This window comes from Netta rufina, assembly GCF_964035555.1.
Source record: "Netta rufina genome assembly, chromosome: 3".
In the NCBI taxonomy this organism is placed as follows: domain Eukaryota; kingdom Metazoa; phylum Chordata; class Aves; order Anseriformes; family Anatidae; genus Netta; species Netta rufina.
In genome coordinates, this window is record NC_140125.1 from 49,998,166 (window position 1) to 50,018,000 (window position 19,835).

General features: G+C 40.1%; 1 protein-coding gene across 1 annotated transcript in view; it reads left to right on the top strand.

Annotated features, from left to right (window-relative positions):
- PRKN (parkin RBR E3 ubiquitin protein ligase) overlaps positions 1-16,435 on the top strand; it is a gene marked incomplete at its 5' end in the record, with an annotated part of 618,384 nt that extends 601,949 nt beyond the window's left edge. Inside the window, 2 exons of the mRNA XM_084284418.1 lie at positions 10,022-10,139; positions 15,166-16,435. Of these exons, the coding sequence (XP_084140544.1) occupies positions 10,022-10,139; positions 15,166-15,275 (228 nt within the window). The 3' untranslated portion in view covers positions 15,276-16,435. The remainder of the gene's footprint in view (positions 1-10,021; positions 10,140-15,165) is intronic.
- Between the last annotated feature and the right edge of the window lie 3,400 nt (positions 16,436-19,835).

Here is a 19,835-nt window from a genome sequence, read left to right on the forward strand (position 1 = left end):
AGAGAGAGCAAAGAACAGGAGTGATTCAACCTAAATACCTCACACCTTGATGGCCTGGGTGCTCTCCTAGGGAGTAAAAAACTGTAAGAAAATGCAGATGTCTGGCATGTTTAATGCTAAGAGGAAACGCTAACCCTGAGACCCAGGCGGTCCAACATGTCAGCTTCAGGATTGTGAGCAGGTGCTAACAAGGTTTATGGCCAGCTCCCAACAAGGCATACCCAGCTCCTGTCAGTGCCTGCAGACAGGCTCTGCCTGAGGATGGCTTTTGGGGCCTCTTACTCATCAAATGTAGAGATTGGGATGGAATTGGGGACATACTAAGAGTCTTTGTCATGTGTTACCATAGAATCATAGGATCACAGAATGGGTTGGGTTGGAAGGGATCTTAAAGATCATCTAATTCCAAAATCCCTGCCATGGGCAGGGAAACCTTCCACTATTGCACCAGACAACCTCTGTAGAGATTTTTCTTTTTAACCTTTCTTAGTGAAGCTCTTCTACTATATAAAAGAGAATCAATGCTCATTGAGCCAGAATTAAACAGCTGGTATCGTGGCAGGCAGGGCATCTACCTCCAGTGCCCTGGAAGATGTATACTGTACAAGACCCAGAAACTGTCTACTACCCCGTCTCTGAGAGATTTCAGTTACCAATGCCTAGAGAAGAGTGCAAGAGCATAATGATGTCCCATTCCCTGAATATTTTCCACTCTCTATTAATAGACTTGTGATTCGGGTGTGAATTTTTGCATATAGCAGCTATCAGCAAAGTTTTACTCCATGAATTTGTGCAACCCCTTTTTTGAAGACATATATATGCTTCTAGCATTTATGTTACTCTGCAAGGAGGAGATTTGCAGCTTAAATATCTTCTATGAGGAATAATCTTTATTGTTTGAAGCAACCTTAAAAAAAGTGTTCCAGCTTCCATTCATACTTATGTAAAAACAAAACAGCTTCAAAAGAGACATTGAGAGATACTTAAGTTAAAGTATCCAGTAGCCTGGTAAAGTAGAAGACCAAAGCCGAGTGTCTTACCTGAATTAAGCACAGCTAGAAATTGAATACCTCCCAACATGAGCAGTGAGCCCTATGTCCACTAAGCTATTTATGCCAGTTTTGCCTAGAGTACTGAAAGCCTTGAGCAGTCACCATGGCACCTTACAAAGGATTTTAAGAATTTTGGGTCACTGAAAGTTCACACTTGTATAATCTCCATGCTTTAGAGCAAAAGATAAAGGTGTGCCAGGAAAAGTTAGAAGACTACAGGAAGAAGTGGTTTATTTTAAACATTTGCATATTGCCTTACTGCCTCCTGATGACAATGTGAGTGCTACATTCATCTAGTCCAGTGTCTCAGCAAATGAACTGCACTCAATTAGATCTGTTAAGTTAGGGAAGTTAAATACTGTTTTTCCAATGTAATGCAAACGTTTTAGTCGTACCTGAAAAATGTTCCTGTGCTCTCAAAGAGCTGTTCCAGAATAGTTAAATGATACCTGAATATCTCTTGTAGCTATGCAAATCAATTCCTCAGTACAGGCAAGATCACAGACTACGCAAAATTCATTTAGACTCCAACCTGCGTTGAAGTTAATTGACTTTGATCAGCCGCCTTATTCTTAGAAAGCGAGATGCACTGATTAAAATCCTCCACAAGGTGGTGATGTGCCACTGAAGGAATGATTTCTCTTGCTTTCTGTAAACAGTAGAACAAGTACCTAGCTAGCTAAAACAATGCTACCATAAGTGTTGCTGACTCGCTGGGTTTTTGTTTTGGTTTGGTTTGTTTTTCTGAATTACATCAGTAAAAGCTGCCTTGCATACATCACTCGTGTACAATGCATACAAAACATTTGTGGGGTGTATATGGAAAGAAATGCATGTGGGACTGTTTCATCTGCTTTACTGAAACTAATTTAAACACTTAGCTATCTGTGCTTTCTGCCCTTTTTTTTTTTTTTGGCACTCTTCCTGTTAGATTCAGAACCCTATGTGTCAGAGTTAATTTGCTATAATTGTACTATTTGTCCCAGCAGTGAAGATTGTTTTACCTTTGACTGTCTTTTTCTAGGTAGGAATAATACATTTCCAGGGTTGCCTTTTATGGCTTAAGCTCCTCCAGTTTGACTCGTGTCCTTCCCCCTAGTCAGGATCCTTTCCATACCATTTATTTTAGAAACAGATCTTGTTGTCACAACTGCTTCTACTCAGATTTCAGGGCCAACCAGACATGCAGCCATCAAACTGTTCCTCTCCAGAATTGGCACAGGATGTGTAGTCTCGGGAAAATATCTTCTATCAGAAAAAGGCAGGTTTTATTTTTGCCTCTGGTGGCTACAATACTGAAGGGAACCTTTCATTACCTTAGCATTTCTACAAACACCTGCACGACCCTGACATTTCCAGTGTAAGAGGAAAGGTTTAGACCTAAGTCAGCTTAATGAAGACAAATGCAGTGGGTCGTGAGGAATGGGAAAGAGCTGGAAGCAAAGCCAAAAAGGGATGTTGTGGAGGAGCTGGGTAGCCAGATGTTGACAACACAGAGAACAAGGAGACCTGCAGTGCCACTCAAAGAAGGCTCTCATGTCAGAGCTCTGCAAGAGGTCTGTCATGGCAGGGCCTGGCAACCTGTCCCGTCCCCCTGCCCCACCAGGAGCAGGGCACTGGGGGCACTGACACTGGGCACCTCCCTGGGGACAGGAACAGGACAGGGATGGGCCGAGGCCAGGTTGGGACATGGGCCCACAGTGGGGCAGGACCATGGGGAGCTGGAGCCCAGCCCTGCTGTGGCCATGCTGGGGCTGGTGGCCCTGGGCTGATGTGGAGTCTGGGGTCTGGGGGTTAGCAGTGACAGGTAGGCGTGCTGGTGGCCTCAGAACTAGATAACAATTTGGGAAGTCTTAGAAAAGGTGATCCCTCAGAAAGAGAGGTAGAGCCTGAAACAGAGGCATTCAAGTCTCCATAATAGCCAAGAACTGATGGGTACAGGCAGGGTTCAGACGATGTTGTTTGTGACTTTTCAGAGACATAGTAGAAGCTCCAGAAATAGGAGAAGGAAGAGGGAAGAAAGGAAATAAGGTTGTGAAGTGATATGGGACAACAAAGAGGAATCAATCAGAAAGGGTGGTGGTGAAATGGGCCTGTGCTGGGCCTGGTGTCACAAGGAAAGAGGAAGAACCCTTAGGTCGAGAGGAGGGAGCAGAGCTCGTGGGTCTGTGAAGGGAGGATGACAGGGAAAGGGAAATGGAGTTTGTTGGCAGGAAAAGTGCAACCACAGCAAAGGAGCACAAGAGGAACAAAGCAGGAGCTATATACGGTCCTTAAGGCTGCTTGAAAGGGTTTGAACTTTATAAAGATGGGAAGCTAGAGGACACTGCTTGATATATAATGAAATAATGAGTCCTTTACCAGGAGGAAAATTATGTTTTTATTTATATTTTTTTCCACCTCACTGTAGACTCTGCTTGGGGTTATTTTTATATGTTAGTTACCACACTTCTTTTTCACGGGTCTGCAAGTTGTCATTGCATCCAAATTTACTATCTATAGTGTGTTTACCTAAACCTGGTATGTTTTTTTTTTCCTCTTTGCTATCCCCAAAACTGTATTTACCCAGCTCTCAAGGTTGCATTTGGGTAATTGACCACTGAGAGTTGTTCATAGCTCTAAGACTTCCCATATGATCCTGCACACGTGCTTTCAAGGCCTTAGCTATCATCCCGTGCCTAATGACAGTCTGGGGGTTCAGACCTAACTTGGCTGTAAGCTCTCAAACAGGTGATCAGATCTGAAGCAGACCTTTAAGATAACTTCTCACAAAGCAGCTCTGTGCTTGCACAGGCACAGCGTGAAGCCTGTGCACACATCCAGGGAAGCCTGTAACATCACCTGGCATCCTGTTTTTGTCTTTTGTGTTGTAGTTCCTGGAAAGGCTTGCAGCTCACTTGGGCTTCAAGCGAGCCTTCAGGCTTTCTTTTCGTGCCATTGCCTCATGTATGCATATCTCTAAATTGCCAGTAGGTGGTATAAAATATACAGCCATGACTTGACAGGCTTCCTTTCCCAACCACTGAGCAACATCTGTCTAACCTCTTATACTATTTTCCCTGTAGAACCCTGAAGCACGTAGACTTGTGAAGCCTGGTCTCTATGTAGGTGGAAGTTTGCTGTAATTATGCAGCAGAACATATTGGTGACTGTGAGCAAGAGCCATTTTGGAATTTCATTCTGAAGTGGAATTTCCAAACAAAGGCACCCACAAAATACCCTTAGCTGAAATATTGTAATACTAAATATGCAGCTAATATTTCATGAAAATCATATTTGATGCAATGTATTTCTTACAAGCTGGTGTGGAACGGAAAGACTATGCAACTTAAGTGTTAAATTGTAATAGAGAGAATGCTGACAAAATTATGGACTTGCAAATGTCTCTTGATTTGCTGTGTGAAGAAAGTAGCAAGCTTTGTTTTATTTGAACCTTCAGTGATGGATGTTATTAGGGAAAGCATATATATATATCATACTGGACTCCATAGATATTAGACATCTCAAATCAGCTCCTGGATGTCAGGTTTTTGTGTTTAAGCTGTAAAATACTACAAATATTGCTTACAAAATTGTTTCTTCACTATTACAGCAAACTTTTTGTACTGCTTTTAGAATGGTAGGAGAAAAAGAGGTGTGGTATTTGAAAAGATATACTACCAGGAGTTAAAATGAGAAACATGCAGCATGTCTATGTAAGCATCTTTCTCTACTGGAAAGAGGGGAAAAATTAATCAAACTGCTAAACAGTAAATGCTGACTACAAAAGTATGAATTATTTCACTAAAACTGAAATTTTAGTGAAAGAAAAGGTTATGGAAAAGATTCATCATACACGGTATCTTTCAATGAGTCCTGAGTTACAGTATGAAATCTGGAACATCTATTATTAGGCCATTGATTTTTTGTTTTTCCATCAGATAAATTTAAAAAGTTAAATAAAACATGGCTGTACAAAAATGGCACATGTAGCTCGTTTTTGACAGTATCTTAAACAATGAGAAAAGAAACCTCAGCTTGGCTTTAGTAGGTGGCATATTTACAATGTCAGGCACAGGACACTTCAACCCACAGAGGCCTAATTAAAGGAGCAAGAAAAATAACCAGGAAACATCCTGCAAAATTAATCTCTATGTTATAAATAAAAATGCACCGGAGGAAATCTGAGGGTAGGTCTTAACTTTCTGTCTAATGAGAAATAGATGGAAACTATATAGAGAGAATTTTATCTTTCCTATTTTGGGCAGCAATAAAATAAAAAGATGTGACAAGCTGTTTTTGTTGATGAGGTTAAGCTGACAGTCCTTTGCGTCTGTGTTGCCACTTACAGGAGAAAGTATGTTCTTCCTTCCACTGGTGGAAAACAGTTATACAAGAATGACCTCTCTTGGATTAGATTTTCTGCTTTAGAACGGTGTAAATCCAATATTCACAGGCTACCTGAATTTCATGTGTTCTGATATGAATATCTGCAACATGCAGAATGAGAACCTTGATGTGCAATGTCACCAAAACAGAGCTCTCTGATTTTATTTGGTAAAAGTCTTGTATTTGACACAGTACCCTGTGTATAGCATTGGACTTTGATTTTATCTACTTGCTGTCATCACAAACCAGGTCGTTTTACAGCAGAATTCCCTAGGCACACCAGACAAATTGGCTCACACAAAGCTGTTTCATGTGAGCTTAGCTGGATCAGCATGGTACTGACACTGTATTTTGCCTGTGCATAAAACATGTTCCCATTGATGGATATCCTTCCTTTTCCTGATCTATATAACCATTTTTAGTATTTTGATTAGCCTGAATCTCTCTGTAGACCAGAGCACTAGTCCCATAGCTATGTGCGCCTCTCCTTATGAGATTTTTTGACTCTTAAATGACTCAAATGATGGACTTTTTTTTCAAAGCTCCTCTAGCCCATCTAGACCTCTAGCTCTAGACATCTGATTTTTTTTTCTCCCAGAACTTAGTAAAAGACACCAGTAAATATGACAGGAGGCTAATTCATGCAACCATGTTTATAAAACAGTTCAGCAGAAGTTGAGAAAACAACAGGAATTTAAGCTGGACCGTCATCATCTCTTGTAGATCAGGTTTCAAAAGATGAGGCTGCTTTTGCTCTGAGCTCTAGCTCAAAATAATTAGTGGGCAGTGTTAATACAAGTGTTATGGAAGGATGAACATTGTGTACAATTAATTATTCTTTGTTTTTCCTTTGAACCTTTTCAAGCATCCACAGTTGTTCTCACATTCATGCAGGAAAATGAGCAATGTGTTCTCTTTTGAGACGTCTAAGCCTTTTTAAAATTCTATACATAAAGTCATAATTTTACATATCTCTATTTTTCCTTCTTAAATCTTATTTTGCCAAGTAAAATTAACTGAAAACCAAGCATTTCTGATCAAAAGGAAAAGTATTTCTGTTTCTAAGGAAGCTGCATTAGGGTACTTTTTTGAAGTAATGCATGACCAACTTTTTTGCTTATCAGAATGGAAATAAGCAACAACAACAAACAAGCATTCACCAAAACTGAGCACAACATAACATCAACAGCTTCATATTCCATTCCGAATCAAGGGTTTTCAGTTTTCAGATGATGCCCGTGCTACCACAGATATGCAAAATAAGCATGGTCATAAAAAAGTGTGCTTGCGTAAGACAGTCTATAATATGATGGCATGTGAATTTAACATTATATATCTAATGCTTCCAATATTTTTGAACAAGTTTTGCCATCAATGTTTTTACCCTGAATGGCACTGCTTAGTTGCTGGCTGTGTCTACATACTTTGTTTACTTTATGTATGACAAGACGATGTGTGCACTGTTACCTGAATGAGATGCTACTTTAAGAAGGATGCTTTCTTTCTATTTCAGGATGCTTTCTGTCTCTGTAGCACATTTTCCTCTAGTGCCTGATACTGATTAACTGCATAAAGAGCTTTCCATGTGCATGTTCTTACAATGCTGTATGGTTCTCAGAAGTCTCTGTGGTCTCTTTATCCCTGTTAGTTTTTCCAACAGACTCAGTATAGAAACAGACAGAATTAAATCTGTGTCCTTCAGTGTGACCCAGAGATAACAAGGTGGACTCTTCCACCATCTCACTAAGAGGATAGTGCAGAAGGGATGTCAAAAAATGCTTGTGACAGCTCATACTGGAGTTTCCTGTTATTTATGGGTATTCACGCCTTGTCATTGTGTGCAGCACAGTTGGGAATCAAGAAAAATCATCATGAAGTGGAATGGATGGAATTTAGCAGCTTTTCACTAATGTTCTGGTAAATACCCTGTAATAAGTGGAGAACTAGAGTATATTGAGTGAGGTCAGCATCATAAGTGTATGAAAGTGTCCTGTTCTAGACAAACTAGCATGTGATGCATACCTGAAGCATCACTTACCTTCCTATCCAAGACCTGGCAGGCCACAGAATAGTGCAAGCAGCCTCTGGTTGAGAGCCCTGGTCTATTACCTAGGCTGTTGTCAAGATTAGGTTTGCTAGCCTAGGATAAAAGAAGGTGATATAAATAGACACTGGTAATGAAGAATTGCCATACAACTTTCCTTTGTGGTTTGAGGAAAAAATTAAGATAAATGTGTGTGCTTGCATTCACTGCAATGCTTGCGGCTCATAGATCTGGGTGGTATGATCTCTTTACTGAATTAGAAAGACTCCATCACTGTACCATTTTTCTGCATTTGCTTCCTGCAGCAGGAAGTTTTTTAACTCAGCATTCAGCAAGACTGAGCATAGGAGGGATGTTTCAGCTCTAATGGGTTGAAAATATCATGCTGCTGTGTCTATTTCATGCTAGAAGTTTTGCAAAGGAAAACATTAATATAATAATTCACTCTACTGTTGTCATCAATTTGTTCTTTCTCAGTCAATTGTGTATGTGTGGTTCACACTTGTTTATTTGAATTATTTCTAAGCTCTCCGAAGTTTGTGTTTGCTTTTAGAACTAAGATCAAACATCTTTATACAAATAAAATTAGCCATTCAGTGTGTGAAATTTTGCCTCGGTGTCATTTGCTAATATGCACAACAAAGACCTGAGGATGTGGAAAAAAAGCACACTTCTAAGTTCTGAATCGCACCGTTTGGATTTGGACTATTTGGGAAAAAACAGAGCCACTGTGAAGCTCTTCTGGGTTGAATACAAAAAGTGAAAATAATCCAAACTTCTTGTGTAGCTATTATTCTGGAAATATTAGTAAAGTTTTTTCAGTGCTATAGTGATTTTCATCTTGAATCATCTTTATGAATGTTAAATAATTAATTGCCATTGCAACCATGATTTAATATCTTCTTCCTTCTGTCACTGGGCAAACTGAGGCCCCATTGGCATTCCCACTCTCCCTGTCTTTTCTTCAGGCTCCTCTTTGTTTGCCCAGATTGCTTATTAAAGTCTCCCTTTGTTAAAGATCAAGGTGTTGCAAGATCAATACTAGATTATGTTCTTTGCTATTAGCCTGAGTAGCTTTTTCTATTTCCTAGAACTTCCTAATGTACCATTTGACAGAGGTCATCCTTTCGCTGAATAATCCAGCAGCGTGCAAGGCCTAATTTGCTATCAAGAAGCAGTGAGCTAAAAGTAAAAATCATTGCTAAGATAGAGCTGAACTTTGTTCACCTTTGTCTCCTCCGCATCAGAAATACTGGCAAATGGGAGAAGAGTGAGGGTCAAAAAAGGGGTTAAAGGCCTGAGGTGACTGATATAGGTTGTGAAAAAAAAAAAACAAATAAGAACGTAAACATATTTTCAAGGTTTTCTAATCAAAACGGGCTGATTTTTTTAGGTCCATGTTGCAACAACCACCAGATGAGCTAGAAACGAACTTCTCCAGATGTTCCTTTGTGTTACTTTATTTTAACTCAGTAAATTTCAGCCAAGAAATAAAAATCTATGTTTTATTCACTGACATGGCAACAAGTCACAGGTTTTATCAGTCAGTAGCAGCTGAGTAGGAACCCGTCAGAGTTAGGGTTACATTGAGTGTTTCAAAGTTGGGCCAATTTCCTTTTGCTGACTTGTTAGAAATAAGTATTTTTAAAATCTGTATAAATCAATAATAAAGTTGATCCACAGAGTAATCTACAGTTACTTGTAAGGCAGGAACACAAAGAAGCTGCAGAATTTTTTACAAATATATTTTATATAATTTAGTTTAGGCTCGTTGTTCTTCCAGACACTCAAAAAACAACCACAGTACGAATAGATAGAGCTGCACTTCAAGGCTGGAACCTAAATACATTGTTTGCTTTTGAACATTGTTTCCAGCCCTGTGTAATAGAAATTACCCAGGGCACTGCCATCTCTTTTGTCCTTGTATTATCATTTTAGGTAGGAAATTGCCAAGTAGGACACTTGTGTAGATTATGTAATTTTGGCCCAGTCATAAGTAGGACAAATGGAGGAGTTCCTTTTACAGCGTTCTTCATTATAACTTTTTCTGTCCATGTTGTTCTGGCTGGGGAGATATGTGCTTTCATTATTCACCAGTTTTTTTTTTGTTGTTTTTTTTTTTTATTATTATTATTATTTTTCCTTCAAAATCTTTGTGTTTCTTCTCTGTACCTTATAAAGGCTCATATGTTTACACAGGATTATATATGAATGAAATCTAGTTCTCAGAAACAAAGGAATACTCTTTATTACGAAAAACAGCTTTCTTTTAGGGACCACGCCATTTCTCATCATGTTGCATTGCCTTGGTATTTCATGTCTCTTGCAAGAAGAGATTTAATCTCTGAAGCAAAATCAAACCTATGTTTTCTAAAAATCTCAGCCAGGTTCACCTGACTCCTGCTTCACCTTTTGCTTTACCTGCCGGTGTGCATTTGCAGCATGGCTTGCTGACTTCTGCGCCCTCTTGCTGGGGCTTCGCCTGACCCTCAGGGCAGGGAGCTTTGGGGGGACGTATCTTGTATCATGGGTAAATAGCTTTTCTCTCTCTTTGCAGGGATATGTAGTTGATGAACATGCGGCCAGGCAAGCCCGATGGGAAGAGGCATCTAGAGAAACAATCAAGAAAACAACCAAGCCATGCCCCAACTGCCATATTCCAGTAGAAAAAAATGGTAAATTTATTAGATACCTGGTATTTACCTGTCTTGTAAAATTAATTTTACAGCATAAATATATGAATGTGCATGTATCCATATGCATGCTATTATCCCAAGAGAGGGAGGGCACATAGTACTTGAATCTTCCTTCTGACACTAAATTATCTTGAAATCACCAAATCTAAATCACTTAGTTCCAGAGCCACTAACCCAGCCTCACAAAGCACTCAGCTGTCCTCATGATAGACAGGGAAAAAAAGGCATAGAGAAACACTGGGTGTTGAATTCATATGACTGAATGTCCAGTTAGTTGTACGGATTTTGCATTAACAATGGAAAAAGTAGACATTTATAGGGCAAAATTCATCTCTCACTGAAACAAGATGTGTCTAATATAGGCCAGAAGAATCACACCTAAAAGCAGGATGTAGGAAAAATAGAGCTGGTGTAGATGTCTAAACAGTATACAGCTGAATTTAAATGAAATGAATCTCGACCCAGTGAAATGTCAATTGCAGAAGAGCAAGTCAGAGGAAGAATTACGATTCTTGACAAACTTCTTACGCTGATCAATGCCTACCATGTAGGAAGAAAAGTAATCTGTTGGCACCAGGGTGACTAAAACAAGGAACAAGAACAACAAATAGGCTATGTCCTGTAGTACATGCTGTTCCAAGGTTTAATTGTATTAATGTAAATTAACCAAAATACACTAAAATGTTTGCCTAAATGTTATATGTATATAAAGTATAGAGGATGCTTCTCAGTTTTGTGGCATCAGTTATACAAATGACTTTGAAAATGCTGAATAAGACACCATGAACTGTAAGGTGAAAACATTTGAAGCAGTGATACTATGGAAATACTACTAAGGAAGAAATAGGAGAAAATCCTGAAATCTGTGGTTTGAAGAAAGAAAAGAAGATAGCTGGCAGATGGAAAGTGGGAGACTTCAAGCACAAGGACCTGAAGGGATGAAAGCATGAATTCAAGAGTGGGAAGGAGAGACAAGATTTGGCAAAGTGTAGAGAGCAAGGTAGGCAGCAAAAGAGAGAGAACAGAGAGGTAGGTCAAAAAAAGTTATTTACAGGCTTGGAAGACAGGGTGGAAAAACAGAAGGTTGAACTGGATTACAAATAGTCCTTGCAACTGTTCATACTTACAGTCTGTGCATACACAAATGAAAAACCTGGTCAGGCTTGAAACCCTACTAGGAGCTTTACTTTCTCTTACTCAGTGCAGTTTTATTGTTAATTTACAGTTGTCACGTGTCATAAATAGCATATCCCTATTTGACATCATGTGATAATTTATACAACTCCAACTAATAAAATTGCTTGTAAAAATCACCAACATATCCAAAAAAAAAAAAAAAAAGAAATAAAAGCCATCATATTTTTTTCTTGGAAGAAAATAATTATTCAAAAGGGATAGTAAGCAGGAACAGACCTTTCCTTTCTAATGGCCTGACCCATGTCAGAGTAGTGCCTCATAATGCAAAATGCCAAAGCTACAGCAGCAGGCTAGAAATGTTTCCATGTTCTGGAACCAGATGGTCATGCTGCCATTCAGAAGGACCTTGGGAAATGGGCTGAGAGGAACCTCATGAAATTCAACACAGCATGAAATTCAAAGGTCCTGAGCCTGGGAAGAAATAACCCCAAAACAGGCTGGGGTAATACCTGATGGGGGAATAAAGAAGACAAAGTCAGACTCTTCTCAGTAGCATCTGGTGAAAAAACAAGGGGCAATGCACACAAAACCAAATGCAGGAACACAAGAAAACATTTTTCACCTTGGGGATAGTTGAAGACTGGAACAGGTTGCTCAAAGAGGTTGTGGAATCCCCATTCCAGGAAATATTCAAAACCTGACTGGACATGACCCTGAGCAGCCTACTTTAGCTGACCCTTCTTTAAGCACAGGCAATTGATGATCTCCAGAGGTCCCTTCCCACCCCATCAATTCTGTGATTCTGCAAAATAAGGCATGAAGCTTGAAGGGTGCAGTGCTTGCTGTCTTCTCTGGTAACGGGTACTGCACATTTCAGCTTGTAGGCTGACATTTTTAAACTGCCTACAGCCCATTGTTCCTCATTGTAACAATACTGTAGATTTATACTGATGACATGTTCCACTGAGTCAAATGATAAAAAGGCACCTGAAGTCTTTTAACAAAACAACTTTGTTTATTGCATTCTATGAAAATATATGCCAATTTAAAAAATTGATATGCAAAAGGAAATGACATCTCAGCAGCATTTATTTTATTTGTGCTCCTCAACAAGTTTTAGTAATGCTGGAAATCGCTTTGGATAAAGATCTATATTCTACTCTACTACACAAATAATAGCTTTTCAAACCACCACTTACAAATTAAATCTCTATCCTGCTGGTTAGTGAAAACTTCTGAACAAGTATGAACAAAAATGATTAATGCCCTTGAGAAGTCAAACTGTCAGACTTGATGCAAACTGAAATAGTGTGCCTGCTTCTCTGAAAACACAGAAAGCCAGGAGGTCCTTGATGAGCCTGGTTGCTGGGATTATGTAGTTCCCTTGTCAGTCTAGAACTGATCAGAACAGGTATATCAGTGCTCTGGAGAAATGGTGCTTACAGAAGGCATTCAGGGAATAATCATCACGCCAAACAGCTTAGTCTCATCTGGAGTCAGATGGCCTTCAGGCTGTGCTGAAAAACCTCCTCTTTCTGTACCTCAGCTGTTCAACTAGAATAACCTGCAACAAATACCTTTACAGTATCTCCTATCTCCCTTCAAACATGACAGTGAGGGTAGGGAAAAAAGCAGAATGGCTGCGGAAGCATCATGCTGTAGGTTTAATTTTGGTACCAGGACAGCACACAGCACCTGCTTCAATAAATGGGCTCTCCCATGGTAGACTGTAGGCACAACTGAGCAGTCCATGCCCAGAGCGATGAGCTGGAGTGGCCTGCTGCCAGCATGGTGATGCCCAGCTGCCCTGAGAGCCTGGGTGACTCTAAAGTTCCCCAAGCATCTTCTTCTTCCCTATGACTTCCCACCTCAGTGGTCCCACGAATTAAAGCATGAAGCTTTAAAGACACAGTGCTTGCTTTCTTCTCTGGTAAAGGGTACTGCATGTTCCAGCCTCTAGGCTGACTTTTCTAAACTGAGAGGAGCACTTCACTTCTGCCTAAGTACAGCTGGTGTCAAGAGGCTGATGATTGTACACTGAAATCTGCCAGCCGGCCTCATCTGTGTCTCCACACAAGAGAATAAGTCTGCCTTCTCTCCCCAGATGCTTCTGTGGACACTGTTACTTGCCACTTTTACAAGGGACAGTGACGATGCCAATAACTTTTCTGTAATTGCCTATATTCCTGTATGTCAGTAACTTTTCTCTAACATCTTGTATTTCTATAGGCATTGTAGAGTACTTCTAAATGCCAATAACTTTTCTGTAATAGCCAAAGTGAGAGAGTGAAGCACTGTCCCACAGTTCAGTTCCCAGAATCATAGAATGGCCAAGGTTGGCAGGGACCTCTGAAGATGACCTAGTCAAACCCCTCTGCCGAGCAGGATCACCCAGAGCACATTGTGCAGGATGGCATCCAGGAGGGTTTTGAATATCTCCAGAGAAGGAGACCCCACAACCTCTTTGGGCAGCCTGTCCCAGTGGTCTCTCACCCTCACAGTAAAGAAGTGTCCCCTCATATTCAGATAGTAGTCTGAGTGAGTTTAAATACACATCCACATCTCTCAGAGGACTGCTATGCTCATAAAGCTATGGGCCATGTTGCTTGAGGCACCCTCCACTCAGACTGTTGATTTCAGCTGCTGTGTAGCAGAGAGTAACTTCACTGATGTAGCTTTGCAGATAGAGCGGTTGTTTGACAGCAGGTGCCTGTTGGGTTTTGCTTCCTGCACCAGGATTGAGATGCATTTTATCCAGTGGGGGCTTCACATGAGTTGTACATGTAAGAGAGCATTGGGTCTAAACTTTAAGTAAAGTGTGTTGCAGATGTTGGCCATTAGTACGTTTAAATTTAAATAAGGTTAAAATGTCCAGTGAATTTCATCTCTTGCACAACTATATAAACTTTGCCTTGTTGAATGGGTGTTGCCATCACAGCTGGTTTTCTCCCTCTGTCAGATGAAGCAGATAGGCCTATTTTAACAAATCATTTCTCGTGTCTCCTGTCGTTTTCACCTTCTGGAGTGGCATTTATAGGAAAGGTTGAGTAAGGGTAGCAAGTCGTACAGTAGGGAATGCACACTCCTTGTACATCATATCACCATCTGGAGTCAAACTGAGCTGACATTTCAGCACTTCTTGCTACACGTTTTTCTTTCAGTTTGAATTATACAAGAGATTTCTTTGTGTGGTAAGCAACATAATTTCCATTTGAAGTAGATTTTTGTAATGACCTTTGACAATGTTAATGTTTTATATATTACAAACTAATCATTCGATCAAGGCTGTGAGCAGAGAGATTAAAGCTGTTCTCACAGTATGGGCAAGTAACAAACCCAACACACTGGAAACACTGAGGTGATCAAAAGGCTGCTTCAGATATTAAAAAGGTCAAAGTAACTTAAATTGCTAATGTCATTTTGATATAATCAGCAGTGAGCTGTCAAAATCTGTCTCCTGATTTACTCTCTTTGCACATCTCTCGGTTGTTGAATCCAAATTCAAAAAAGAATTGAACTTTGTTCAACCTCTGCCTCACAGCTTTACTAGCATAGACTGCTCTGGAGCAGGCATCTGCATCACTGGTTTTAGAGGCCACAGGCTGTCATTGCTTTTCCCTGTCCCCAAATGTCAGACAGGACTGCACTTTGTACTTCTGCAGCCCCTCTGTGTTAGACCTCTGTAAGAGAGGGAATAAAAGGTTTTAGAAAGCCCAGGAGAAGTAGTGTTCAGGTTTGTACTTTTATTAAGTATTCTACTTGGTTAGTAATTGAAGGGCTTCAGAAGTTGATCTTAAAACTGTTAATAGTTGATTAACATCTCCAAGTGCTTGCCAAGTACCAAAGCCCTTCTTTTGCTGTTTTGCAGGTGGCTGCATGCACATGAAGTGTCCTCGACCTCAGTGCAAGTTTGAGTGGTGCTGGAACTGTGGCCTGGAGTGGAACAGAACCTGCATGGGCGATCACTGGTTTGACTGACAGCACAGGGGCACCGAGGGCCAGCTGGCGTTGCTGCTGGAGCCTGCTTTCATCAGGGTCAATTTCTGAACTCCTTGCTTAAACAAACCTCCCAGCGGTTTCAGGAACAAAGAGTTCAGAAATTGGCCCAGTTTGTACGTTTTTGCTTGCTTGCCTATGAAATCACACACAAAAAAAAAAAAAAAAAAAAAATTAAAAAAAAAATCACATTGAAGTAATGCCAAAGGTTTTAAATCCACTAAGTAAAAAGAGTAATTGTTTTGGTAGACAGACTTGCTCATCATCATACAAAAAGGGATAAATTTCACCTTTCTGAACATGTGTGGTCTGTTAGCACAATGAGCAAATAGGGTTACTATGAGGAGCTTGCTTGACACATTTAGTTAGGAACCCACAACTCTTACAAGAGAGCAGCATCTGTGTGTGTGTATCAAGGGCTGTGGAGGAGGTTCCCTGCATCAGCTACTTTTTCTTCAACCGCTCCTTTGCTCAGTCAGCCCAGTTTTTGATCTTGAGATAGTATTTCTTAACAGCTTTTCTGGCGGATGGATGGGAGACTGTGGCTCTTCAGTGTTTTTTCAGTGTTCCTTCCTAACAGGCTTTCTGTAGGGGGTCTTGCTTTCAAACCATATTCTCCTAAAAACAAGCAGCTTTATGCCACATCTGTGCTTGAATACTTGTAACACGTGGCATGAAATTTGGCTCTGTACTCATTACAGACTATGTTACCACTGGAGGGTTATTTCAGGGTGGATGCAATTTCAGCTCTAACCATGACTGTTGTTGCAGTGATGACTGGATCTGATTAAGCGTTGCACAAGCTGGACTCTCAGGGTTTAATTTTTGTTGTGCTTTTGTTGTGTGTACTTTGGCCGTAGCATGGGGAAGCAGGAGGATCCTTCTCAGGGGTTTTCTCTATCATCATTTTCCTAAATTTAATTAGAATACAGGTGTATTTCTGAAAATATATTCACATCTCAAACAGTGAGAGGTAGAGGGACTTCTTTCATTTTACAATGTTAAGACAGTATGTGAAGCTTAATAGCACTTGCAAGCCTGAACAATCTTTTTGTTTTGTGTCCTCTATATTGCTGTCTTAATCTGAAATTAAATGGGTACTGAGCATATCAACATGCCATGTAAGGATTTGTACTATTCAGTTTGGGAAAAAAACGCACAATAAATAAAATGGTCAAAATTTTGATCTTTGTTTTATTTCCCTTTTTTTTTCTTTCAACACAATATAAATAAATGAGTACAAAGATGAGTGCGTTGGATGATGCATTTCCTTGGCTGATTCAAACTACCAGCTGAGAGGCCAGCCCTTTGACTATAACATACCCTTAGAAGAAAATAAATTCCAAGGCCATGGACTTCTTCTATCAAGCCTGAATTAGTAGTTTGTACGGTATGACTGTAGACTCCTGAAAATATGAGTATGCTTTGTATCAGTCGGTGCAGAGCAAGAATCTTGATGTACAAAGAAATCCCAGGCTCTGCAAAAAAGCCCAGTTGTTAAAAGCAGTGGAGTATTAATCTGTGTCAGCTGGAAGTCACATTAAAAATCTGAAGAAACAAAAGGATGAGGGGACAAGGTAGAAAAAATTAGAGAGCGAACTCACAGAATTTAGAAAATGCACTGGGGAAGAGAAAGAGAGTGGCAATGAGAGCACAATGGCCAGTTCCTAAAGGCCACTTTCCTTTTTGGCATCAGTGAACTAAAATGTATGCAGAAGTAGCTACATTAAAGCATAGGGGTGCGATAGAATGAGCTGCAGTGCAGCTCATTTAAGTACATTATCTTAATGGAGATATTTTACTGTGAGCTCTGATTATTTCATGATTTGATTTCCTGCACCTGGGTCTATTTCATAATTTATAGGGCTTGCTGCCAACAGGCTAGGGAAGAATCACCATGCATAATATTACTTTTATGCTATGTTACATGGGAGCTCCTCACTAAGGTTCCTATCTCCAAATATTTGAAATAAAAGAAGCCTGGATCTCTTCCCCTTTTTGTTCAGAGGCTTCCTAAAAGAGGAAGAAAAACTTGTTATCTGTAAGGCAGTTTCACTGAGTTAGACCTAGCCCTAACAAGTTAATATTTCAATTGTCACGTAGAAACATAATTTATGCCCCTGGATCAAGGTCCACTGAAGTCAATGGACTATAGATCAGCTCCTGTATTTCTTTCTGGCCCAGTCAGGGCATGGCTGGGCATGAGTCATAAGGCCAGAACAGAAACATCTCTTTCTTAGGAAGAATTTGTCAGAGCACGGGGTTATGGACGTTTATCTAAAACATAAACAAGGGCAAGAAAGGGGAATAAAGAAAGGAATTCCAGCACAGACTCAAGTTTATTCAGTTTTAGAGGCTAACTTTATAGCCCTTTGCCACATAGAGCTTCTTCGCACACCCCAGACTTTCACCCTGCAATCACACATCTCCCTGCCAAAAAAAAAGAGTGGCTCCTGCAGATTTTAACAGAACACATCAGAACACATCCGGATTTTCTCTGTATTAATACGTATACATCTGTGTCTGTATATGTACACACAGCTTAATGGTGCAGCCTGTAAACCTGATTTCTTTTTGCAGTAAGATTAATTCTAATAGCTTTCACAATGTACAGGGCATGAAAAATTGGGATTAATGCTCTGCTGACACTGTAAGAATGCTAGAATCCTTACAGAAATGTGTGAAGTAGACCTAAAATCTCCTGATTTTTTTTTTAATGAACAAAATGCCTTTAAAAACCTCAAATATTTTTGTTTGTTTGTTTGTTTTGTTTTTAAAGCTCATTAAAACTGTAATTTGAAACAAAGCAAAACGTACCGAATGAAGTCTTCAGTATCCGTGCAGACTGTTACTCTTGTTTCAGCTCTGAGCTATCAGGGTGGGATTCGTTGCACCAGCCTTAGCCATCTACTTGGTGCAACAGCCTCCAAGGCTAGTGGATCTGTCATGTGGATAGGGGATCTGCTGACATGTGGATAGGGGGGCCTGGTGATTTTTTGGTCGTGGCCTGAGGTGTGATGGTAAAGTTCCTGCTGGGGCCTACAGCTTCCGACATAGGAGCAGGACTGTGGCGCTCCCCCATGCTCCTGGCTCTGCCATTGGCACGGAGGAGTGGGGAGGTGAGGGGGCCTTTTCTTAAAACTTACAAACTGGCATTGTTTGCCAGCATTCATGAAGTCAGCCTTGACAAATATCCTCTTTGGTGGGGCACTCACGTTTCTGGAAGTACTCCTGGCAGCACGGGGTGATGAAGAGAAGCAGGACTTGAGCACAAAACAAGAGGCAATCTGAGGGCTTAAGCAGATGCAGAGGTTTCAAGAGCTTGTGGGTTGTTGCTCCCCACTATCAATGCACTCTGGAAACACTAAAATTTCATGTGGAAAGAAGATGATTTACTACAGTGATGTAAAGGAAAAAAAAGAAGTCTATATCTTTTCACATCTAGGTTTGCCTTTGTCGACTGAGGTCTCTACCTCAAACCTTCTTCATCTTTTGGATTAAAACAATTAAAGACTTGTTCTTGGTGCTGCAATCCATGCTCCATTTAGTGTGTGTTAAATGAATTAAATACAGGATGTATGCTGAAATATTCAATAATAATTATCTCTATAATAATTCAGCTCTATAACAACAAAGAAAATCTCTAATATTTAATTCCAGCTGGCAGTGAAACCTGAAGACCGAGTAGATTAAGAAGAAAATATGTAACAGCTTGGCTCCCTAAGGACAAAGCATATCTCAAAGCTTAGCATAAATAATATTTTTGGAGCCGTGACTTTGACTAAAATATGATTTGTATGTCTGCCCTTATTTTCCACAAACTGCAGTCCAACTAATTTCATTTAAAAATGTAAACTTTAAAAATAAATCAGTAAATGGCACCTCAGAAGAAGCATTACACCACTATTGGGAAAGAAAAGTCACACTCTCAAAGGACAATTAAGTAGTGGGTTTTGTCTTTTGCAGATGAATACTGAAGTACCGTCTGTAGTGCAAAGCAGTATGATAACAGTGCTTTTTGCTTACAGATCCTTCATGTGGACTGAAGTAAAGTTGCATTTGTGGAGGAAAACCTGAGGCATGTAGAGGTGAGAGGCCCAATCCCAAGAGCTGCTGCTGCCCTGGAAGGCTGGGAAGATTTAGCCCTCTGTGCCAAATGTCACACTTTGAGGCAACAACAGCAGCTGCTATGTCCCTCATGTTCATTGTACCACTCTAACTGCTATACTAGTAAATCACTGGATAGAGTAAGCTTAATAAGCAACACTTGTATCAAGATAGAGCACGCTGTCAGCTCTGAAGAGAGCTCGTTCAGCAACTTTACTTAGATGTCTATGACAGCACTGTATTGACAGTGATTTGGCAAAGACACAAATGTAATACTTCACATTTTATCCATTTTTTTTACAGTTTGCATGGAAATATTTATCTCTCTAATTAGCAAATTTAGAAAAACACATCTCCCCCTTTTAAAAAAATAAAATAAACATGTTCATCTATTGACTCTCCTTATGTTTATTTGTGTATGTTTGACTACCCTTG